Source organism: Macaca thibetana, chromosome 7 (assembly GCF_024542745.1).
Source record: "Macaca thibetana thibetana isolate TM-01 chromosome 7, ASM2454274v1, whole genome shotgun sequence".
NCBI classification, from domain to species: Eukaryota; Metazoa; Chordata; class Mammalia; order Primates; family Cercopithecidae; genus Macaca; species Macaca thibetana.
This window is the reverse complement of record NC_065584.1, coordinates 143,885,807-143,896,053: the sequence shown is the minus strand read 5'-3', so window position 1 is coordinate 143,896,053 and position 10,247 is coordinate 143,885,807. Positions and strand designations below refer to the sequence as shown.

The following is a 10,247-nucleotide window of genomic DNA, read 5'->3' as shown; positions in this document are numbered from 1 at the left end:
CTCTATACTCCCCCAACACGATCCATCTCCCAATGTGTAAAGCCAGGGCCCACAACCTCAGACAGCCCAAGCGCAGGGGTGAAATGCCTGTGATCCTACAAGTCCTGTGGCACCAACTCCCCCCACCTCTGGTGCCTCCATCGATATAGCCAGGGGAAGACATTTGACAAGCTAATTAGAGTGCCTCATTAGGTATTCAGAATTGGGGCATTAAAAAGCAAGGGTTCTCAGATGGCAGGAGGCGAAGCATATATAGAGATATGACTGGTGTCGGTGGCCTAGCAAGTCACTTATGTGGGAAGCCAAAATGTGTCTTCGGAAGTAGTGCAGTGTGCTGGTAACGCTCCCAGAGTGTGGAAGTAGGCGGCCTGGTTTGAATCATGACTCCCACTTATTAGCTGTAGGATTTGCGGCAAGTTGCTTAACCTTTAGGTGACTCTGTTTTCTCATCTATAAAATGGGGAAATGGTATTGAACTCAACTAGTTAAAATGAAAAGAGTTGACACACACAAGGGATACAGCACACACCCGAGAACTGCCAGAGACAAGAAGGCTGCAGAGAAGTCCCCACAGCCTCAAAGCCCACAGACCAGCAGCTCCCAACGACATTCCAGTCCTCAGAGGGGCTGCCAGGACTTGAGCACGTTATTTCAACCATCAAAGCGTTTCCACAGAGAGCAAACACAAATATTTCCTATGGCATTTTACCTAATTAAGTCTTCAGCTCAACACTAAAAGACTTTTCAATTTAAAAATCATATACCACATTTATTTGAAAGTTTTATTTTTCTTTTTATTGCAAATTTCTGGTAAAGGAAAGAACATGGAAGCTGATTCTCATTTGAGCTTTGGTGAGAAGAGTACTGCACTGTGGCTCGGCAGCTCACCACCTCGGTCGCACACCCAAACACGCGGAGGCCTCAGGCACGCACTGATGCTTGCGACCCACCTCCCAGAGGTTCTGACTTAATCGGTCTAGGAAGCACAGGGGGACATCAGTAGGTTTCCCAACTCCTCCAGATGATTCCAACGTGTAGCCGAGGTGGAGCACGCCTGCGGTGGCTCATCTCAAGGGGCTGGCAATGTCAGAAGCACCTGAGAAGCTCAGCTGACAGCCCAGTGTCACCTGCTTACGTCACCCCTTGGCCAGAGTCCAGCTGGTGCTCCCGCCTCCCTCTTCCCAGGTGTCGATGTTCTGATTCCTTCTCCTCAAAGACCCCAGAGCACAGAGATGCTGGAGGGGCTGTGGCTTCCTGTGCTGTGGTTTGTGCTTAAACGTGGAGAACCACATGAAACATGTGTACGCTACCACAGAAGAAATTCACTTTCTGATTGCAAAACAGCAATCGCCTCTTTTTTTCCTTTGTTAAGTGGAAATTTGTGGCAAAATAAGAAAATATGTGTTGGATAATAGAGTCCCTATATAACCTCTCACATCCAAATTTGAAAAAAATTGTCAAGCCATTGAGAGCAAAATATGTACTTTAGCAGCATATTTTATATGGGTAAACAGTAATAGCCAGTTAGATACTGCATTTGTGATTTATCCTAAAAATAGAAAATGCTTTTTATTTTCCTGAGTCCTTGGCAAACAAAAAACATTTTTTTTTTCTTTTTAATTGTTAAAGTATTCCTGTTTTTCTTTTTCCTGGGGCACCCTCACAGTTCAGATCAGTGTGTCTCACTGTCAGTTTTTACATACAGAGATGAACAAACAGCACTGGGGCCAATTTCCAATGACTGATCACATATGGCGATTGAAAATAAAACACCCATCATCTATAAAGTTGCTCAAGATGAAAGTTTCTTGACAGTGCTATAAATGCAATATCAATTTGAATTGTTGTCCATACAAAAGTATGAATTTCTATTCCATTAGTAATACTGAATGATTAATACCTTAACAGTGATAAAATTTTTAGAACATTTAAAAAATACAGAGGATTCCAGTTTTACATCATACTTCTGACGGATTATCATACTTTCTATTTTGTCTGCAAAACTTTTACAGAGTACAGTGCATTGACATGATAAAACCAAGGCACAAAAATACAGTTACAATAAGTGTATATAAACCCTAGCACTTTGTGCCAATTTTGGAAAGAGAGAGATCATAAAGTCTGAAAAATTATCACATTCTATTTGATTAGTGAACAATTAATTGTGCAGTAAATAGACTGTTAACCACCATTCCATTATTAAATATATGGCTATCACTATACAGGCTGTGGATAATTCAAAAATAGTTTTAAATATTAAAACCTGTAATATCTAGGTGGTCGATGCCAATATTGAGCCTCACTTTATCTAAATAAGTCTCCATTTAATTTGCAATCCATATGGCAGTTAGCAATTTTTAAACTATTTCCATTACATAAATGGTGGGATTTATTCTAAATGTTAAATCCTTTCCCCTTACAAAAGACAGAAGATTTACAAGAAGATAACCAATATAAGAAATGCATAGACAACAATAAGAAAATCCAAATTGGACTCAAAGGTTGAAGTCTAATCTACTGGGACATTCTCTTAATTTAGGGTGAGGAACAACACATTCCTGTGATGATTCATTAGTTTCTTAATTAAAAAAAAATAGCCATGACATTTTTCAAAATAGTAAACAGTCTTCATTAGTGCATCAAGCATTGAAGAAAAATTGTCATTTTTCCATTCATAAAATGAAGAAGATAAAAGCCTTTCAAAATCCAGGGTGGGGGATTTCCATTGAATTTAGAGAAGTGAAATAAACTGGTAAAAACTGTATTTCATACTTTTAAAGAAAGAGTATTTTCAAGACTCAAGGTAAACATTTAGACCCATTAAACACATTTCTTGGCACATGCACGCCATGGATGGAACGATCCCGAATGCGGCGACGGCCTGGCTACAGAGGTATCCGGCTCCTAGCCCCACTGGCAAAACTGTCTTTTAGGACTTTGTCCCAGATCCCTTCACATGGGGGTTTCTGGTTTCTGCATCAGCTGGATTTGCTTCTGTAGCTGGTCCCTGTCCAGCTTCATCTTGGCCTCGAGAACTTGCCTGAGGGATCCTATGCTTTCATAGACAGCTGTAAACCCTTGAAGGAGAGGTAAATTTCACAAGAGTTAATATTTTTTTAAAATTCTATATCAAATTCTGTATCATCTAGTAATGGTTGATTCAGGCAAAAATTATTAATAGATGCTAAAACCCTTGGGGTAAAAGTTTGATGGGGAACAGGTCAGTTTCTAGTTTCTCCCTAGAGACTACTTTTTAATTTACAAAAAGGAAAAAGTAACTATTACAATGGAGAAGACTGTCACATACCACTTTAACCAAGTGATCAAAGCTCATGTCACCAATACTGGGAGAAACCAACATCATGTAACTCCTGAAAAGATACCCTGAGCAGGGCATGACATCACTTCTTGACATTTTTAAAGAAAACCAAATGCACAACCTAAATCATATCAAGATGAAGCAAACAGGCCTAGTACGGTGTCTCATACCAGTAATCCCAGCACTTTGGGAGGCCAATGCGGGTGGATCACCTGAGGTCAGGAGTTCGAGACCAGCCTGGCCAACATGGCGACACCTCGTCTCTACTAAAAATACAAAGATTAGCTGAGTATGGTGGTGCATGCCTGTAGTCCCAGCTACTTAGGAGGCTGAGGCAGGAGAATCGCTTGAACCCAGGAAGCGGAGGTTGCAGTGAGCCAAGATTGTACTACTGCACTCCAGCCTGGGGGACAGAGCAAGACTCCATCTCAAAAAAAAAACGAAGCAAACCAATCTAAACTGAGGAGGGATAGTCTACAAAATGCTGGCTGGCTGGTACTCTTTAAAACTGTCAAGATCACTGAGAAACTGATCCAGAATAACACAGACTAAAAAAAGAAACATGACAACTAAATACGATGCGTAATTCTGGATTAGAACCCGAAGGGCCAACATCACTAATCATAAGGGCAATACAAATTAAAACCACAATGAGTTATTACCTCACACCCGTTAGGATGGCTACTATCAAAAAGACAAAAGAGTACAAGTGTTGGCGAGGGTGTGAAGAAAGGGGAACACTTGTACACTGCTGGTGGGAATGCAGAATGGGGCAGCCATTGTGGAAAACAGTATAGGGCAGGGGTGTCCAATCTTTCGGCTTTCCTGGACCACACTGGAATAATTGTCTTGGACAATACAAACACACTAACACTAATGATAGCTGATGAGCTAAACAAACAAAAAAAATCACAAAAAATTCTCAATGTTTTAAGAAAGTTTACAAATTTGGGTTGGGCTTCATTCAAAGCCATCCTGGGTCACATGTGGCCTGCAGGATGTGGGTTGGACAAGCTTGGTATAGAAGTTACTAAAGAAATTTAAGGCCGGGCGCGGTGGCTCAAGCCTGTAATCCCAGCACTTTGGGAGGCCAAGACGGGAGGATCACGAGGTCAGGAGATCAAGACCATCCTGGCTAACACGGTGAAACCCCGTCTCTACTAAAAAATACAAAAAACTAGCCGGGCGAGGTGGCGGGCGCCTGTAGTCCCAGCTACTCGGGAGGCTGAGGCAGGAGAATGGCGTAAACTCGGGCGGCGGAGCTTGCAGTGAGCTGAGATCTGGCCACTGCACTCCAGCTTGGGCGACAGAGCGAGACTCCGTCTCAAAAAAAAAAAAAAAAAAAAAAAGGAAATTTAAAATAGAACTACCATACGACCCAGCAATCTCACTACTGGGTATATTCCCAAAGGAAATTAAATTACTACCTCATAAAGATATCTGCACTCCCTTGTTCATTGCACCATTATTTACAATAGCCAAGATATGGAAACAAATGAAGTGTGTCCAAAAAATTAGTGAATAAAGAAGTTGTGTATATATGCATATGATGAATATTATTCATCCCTACAAAAAAAAAAAGAGAGCCTGCCATTTGTCACAAATGGATAAAAATGGAGGACATTATGCTAAGTGAAATAAGACACATACAGAAAGAAAAATACTGCATGATCTCATATGTGGAATCTAAAAAAAGAAAGAGAAGGAAGGAAGGAAGGAAAGAGAAAAAGAAAGGAAGGAAGGAAGGAAGGAGAGAGAGGGAGGAAGGAGAGAAGGAAGGAAAGAAGGAAGGAAGGAAGGAAAGAAGGAAGGAAGGAAGGAAGGAAGGAAGGAAGGAAGGAAGGAAGGAAGGAAGGAAGGAAGGAAGGAAGGCAGGCAGGCAGGCAGGCAGGCAGGCAGGCAGGCAGGCAGGCAGGCAGGCAGGAAGGCAGGCTGGCCAGCCAAGGTGGGTGGATTACTTGAGGTCAGGAGTTCGAGACCAGCCTGGCCAACACCATGAAACTCCATCTCTACTAAAAATACAAAGATTAGCCAGGCATGGTGGTGCACATCTACAATCCCAGCTATCCACGAGGCTGAGGCATGAGAATCACTTGAACCAGGGAAGAATAGGTCACAGTGAGCCGAGATCGCGCCACTGCACTCCAGCCTGGGTGACAGAGCAGGACTCTGTCTCAAAGAAAAAAAAAAAAAAAATAGAATAGAGAATAAAATGGTGGTTGCCAAAGGTGGGGAGGAAGAGGAGGAAATGGGGAGATGCAGGTCAAAAGATACAAATTGCTGATATGCAGAATGAACAAAACCAGACATCTAATGTATAGCATGAGGACTACAGTCAATAATAATGTATTGTATTTGGGATTTTTGCTAAAAGAGTACATTTTCGGGTGTTGTTGCCATATACACACACACACACACACACACAAATACCTGTGAGACAATACATATGTTAACCTGCTTGAATACGGTAACTATTTCACTATGTATATGTATATCAAAATATAAACATCTTGTTGTATATCTTAAATATATACAATAATTTTTTATTTAAAAAACATGCAATTAGAAAAAAAAGACACTGGACTAGAAAAGGGTTGCTATAAAGGAAACAATGGCACATTGAAAATTGAATATTAAAAAAATTTCATTGATGATACATTGTATTGAAGTTATTTATAAGGGAATATCCTTGTTCTTAGGATATATACACTGAAACAATAAAAGGGCGACCACGCAGTGGCTCACACCTGTAATTCCAGCGCTTTGGCAGGTCAAGGCAAGAGGACTGCTTGAGGCCAGGAGTTCCAGACCAGTCTGGGCAACATACTGAGGCCCCATCTCTTAAATAAAATTTTTTTTAAAATAAAAAAATGAGCTGGGCATGGTGGCACATGCCCAAAGTCCTAGCTGCTCAGTAGGTCGAGGCAGAGGGTTCACTTGAGCCCAAGAGGTTGCAGTTAGCTACGATCACACCACTTCACTGCAGCCTAGGCAACAGAGTGAGCCCCTGTCTCATTCTGTCATTTTTTTTTTTAATTTCCAAAAAATATGGAAATAATAAAGGGTAAAAAAGCATCATGAGGCTAGGCCTGGTGGCTCTTGCCTGTAATCCCAGCACTTCAGCAGGCCGAGGCGGGAGGATCATTTGAGGTTGAGAGTTCAAGACCAGCCTGGCCAACGTGGTGAAACCTAGTCTCTATTAAAAATAGCAAAAAAAAAAAAAAAAAAATTAGCTGGGCATGATGGCGGGTGCCTGTAATCCCAGCTACTCAGGAGGCTGAGGCAGGAGAATCGCTTGAACCCTGGAGGCAGAGGTTGCAGTGAGCCGAGATCACGCCACTGCACTCCAGGCTGGCAACAGAGCAAGATTCTGTCTCCAAAACAAAAAAAGAAAGAAGAAATATATTGTCTTTGTAATAAAGACAATGGCTTTATCTTAAGGTTCAGAGGCTTTTCATATTAGGTGCTAAATATTAACATCCTCAATGGTATGTTAAATAGATAACAATACATTCATTCAGGGAATGATGCAAAGTTAAACATCGATGAAATATTCAAATACCATATTTTAAAAGTCCAAAGACTAAGAAAGAAAATTCATTTTTATCTTTACAAGTTCTCCAATTTATATATTTAATTATAGCTCCTACAAATAAAATAATAAACATTTGGTGGTAATAACAAAATTATTCTTGGGATAACTAGCACTTTCATTTCCATGTGGCCAAAACAGAACAATGTCACAGAAGAAAATTCATGGGATCATACAATTGGAAGAAGCTGGGAGAGAATTTAATTCCACTTCTCACGCTAGAGGAACATCTTCTTCCTGACCACAATCAATCAGCCTCTACTTGAGTATTTTCCATAACAAAGAGCTCTCAAGCTCCCAAAGCCATCAATCTTTTAGGACTCAGGAACTTTAAGGTACTTCTCTGCCTCATATTGAGTTAAAAGCTGTCTTCGGGTATCTTCCACTTAGTGGTCACAGTTCTGTATTCCTGAGTTCAGAGTATAAATCTAATCCCTCCTGTATATGACGGCACTCAGAACTTAAAATCAGCGCTAATGTTCTCCTCTAAGCAAGTGTGAACTGACGGGCCGTGCTGACCTGCCAGTAGAGGAAACTCATTCATTGCCAGCGTGGTACTATACTGCTAGCACTATAAAATAAGCCCTTGAAACCCCCTCAAAGATATGTGCTTCATTCTGAGACATGTTAACCTTGGCTATGAACAGAAAAGACTTGGCAGATGATGCTAAAGAAAATGTACCTCAGTTGCAGGCTAAGCAATTTCAGTTTTGTTTGCCTGTCTCTCATGGGGGCTCTTTATACAGGTGAAATTCATACAGCATTGTAGCTACTTAGACAACACAGCACAGCTACTCAGAAAATCAACTAAGGATATTTCACAGTTATTACCATTGGCCAGGTTCATAGGTAGTTGCAGGGGATACTAATTAATAGATTTTAGATCAAACAGAAAATAATGCATGTGAGTTGTTTTGGTTTTGGCCTACCAGCATTAACTTCCGCTTTCATTTCCTTGATGTTCTGGTTCATCTGTAACTCCAGCTTGGTGATTCGCCCGTGCATCTTCTCCTCTTCTTGCCTTGTTCTCTGACCATCGAAAGTCTTCTTTTGACCTTCTTCTATTTTGTCAAGTCTGGCTGACATCTGGCTGAGCTTCTTCTCCATATCCCTTTCACTGGCTCCCTGAGATCCATGATAAGAGCTGCACTTAATCACTCCAAAAAGAAATCCGCATTGCATTCACATCAGCCATAATATTATTTAACAACAATCTGCAAGAAACAGATTTGCAACACCTGCTTGTTGCCCACCATACTATCCATTCTCCCTTTCTTCCTTAACAGATCCATGATTTTCAGCTGGGTACAAGGTCATTCAAAATAAAGACTACATTTTCAGGCCAGGTGTGGTGGCTCACACCTGTAATTCCAGCACTTTGGGAGGCCAAGGCAGGCAGATTACTTGAGGTCAGGAGTTAGAGACAAGCCTGGCCAACATGGTGAAACCCTGTCTCTACTAAAAATACAAAAGTTAGCCAGGGATGGTGGTGAGTGCTGTAATCCCAGCTACATGGGAGGCTGAGGCAGGAGAATCACTTGAACCCGGAAGGCGAGGTTGCAGTGAGCCAAGATCTCGCCATTGCACTCCAGCCTAGGTAACAGAGTGAGACTCTGTCTCAAAAAAAAAAAAAAAAAAAAAAAAAAAAAAAAAAACTACATTCAATGAGATGTAAGTACAAGTGTATACGGCAGTTTCCAGGAAAAGTTAAAAGACAGCTGATGTATATCCTTACTCCTTCCTTCTTCCTTCCCTTTCTGGAATTCAGCCAGAATGGCTGGAGCTCTAGCAGCTATACTGAATTATGAAGATATGGATCACTCTAGGATTGGCAAAAAGTTAAACTAGAAGGATCCTTGGTCACTGAGGACTGACAAGCTATCACGTCAGTCCTGCATTACCTATACCCAGACTTCTGTTATGAGAAATAAAAAATAAGTTTCTATTTCATGAAAGCCACCATTATCCTGGGGTTTACTGTTAGCTATTAAACAAACCCATATATAAACAGTGATTCAAAGACCCAGAATTATTAGTACAAATGTATTAGTACAAATTAGTACTAATGTATTATTAGTATAAATCCAAGTAAGTCAATCAGTAGATGTGATGGAAACACAGGGAAATACTTAAAAGAACATATCTAGTATCTTAAATAGATATAAAATCATATACAAAAATTAAGTCTTTCCTTTTTTCCTTTTTCCTTTCCACATGCTTGGTTTTTATGGGAATCTGTGTCTGCCAGTGAGCTTGGAGGCCAAGACTGCAAACTCCAAGCTGTAAGTGGGTTATGGCATGATACTCCTCTCTTGATGGTGCTCAATGCGGAGTCTGCAATTCAACAGCTCCACATCTGGAGAGAGGAGAGTTAGAGATGTACTGCACCAGTCATTTCAGCTCAATCGTCAATATCCAACAAGCGGAAACAGTGCAAGAAAAGGAAAGGGAGATGGAGATGTCATGCTAAACAATTAAAACCAATGAAAATTTGCTTGCCAGGTACTGGTTTGGGAGCATAACAATTTTGAATACTACATATGCAAGCCTTTCTTTTTTTTTTTTTTGAGATAGAGTCTCGCTCTGTCGCCCAGGCTGGAGTGCAGTGGTGCAGTCATAGCTCACTGCAGTCTTGACCTTCCTGGGCTCAAGCTTGATTAGGGCTCAGCCTCCCAAGTAGCTGGGACTGCAAGCGTGTGTCACCATGCTCAGCTAATTTTTGTGTTTTTTGTAGAGATGGGGTTTCACCACGTTGCCCAGCTCAACCGATCCTCCTGCCTCAGCCTCCCAAAGTGTTGGGATTACAGGAGTGAGCCACAGTGCCCAGCACAAGACTTTCTTGATATCGTTTTTGAGCAGTTCTACAAACCTTAGCTCTGTGAGAGACTGGGATGAAGGATAAGGAAAATGGGGGAAAAAATGGTGGATTCTGTTTACATGTTGCACTGTGGTATCTCACATGTAGCTACAGTAGAATGGCGTGATCTGGAGACAGAAATCTATTCAACACCAGGCAAAAAAAAGCAAAACCAGATCAAGAAATTAAAACAAACAAGGACAAAGTTGGTAATTCTTAGTTTTATGTAGAAATGCAGATGAACAATTTGGATCATTAAGGTTTTAGCTTAAGTTCATCTTAACTGAAAGTACTGAAATTTTCTACTTAGTCTTTGTTAACCAAAAGAATTCAGAGTGTTCTATCTCTTTATGAAGAATACAAATAATCAATATGAACTATGGCAATAGATTTTAAGACAAGAAACAATTGAACAGCTTTAGGTGGTGCCAAATAAATCAGTGATAAATTACTAGGTATTATCATTCAAACAGTGTAGG

General features: G+C 40.8%; 1 protein-coding gene across 11 annotated transcripts in view; it reads right to left on the bottom strand.

Annotated features, from left to right (window-relative positions):
- Window positions 1–772: 772 nt before the first annotated feature.
- Window positions 773–10,247, bottom strand: part of FAM81A (family with sequence similarity 81 member A) — a 125,401-nt gene continuing 115,926 nt past the window's right edge. For all 11 annotated transcript variants that reach the window (XM_050796845.1, XM_050796853.1, XM_050796846.1 and 8 more), the window contains 2 exons: window positions 7,841–8,036; window positions 773–3,077 (listed from right to left, as the gene is read on the bottom strand). In XM_050796845.1, the coding sequence (XP_050652802.1) occupies window positions 2,953–3,077; window positions 7,841–8,036 (321 nt within the window). In that variant the 3' untranslated portion in view covers window positions 773–2,952. The remainder of the gene's footprint in view (window positions 3,078–7,840; window positions 8,037–10,247) is intronic.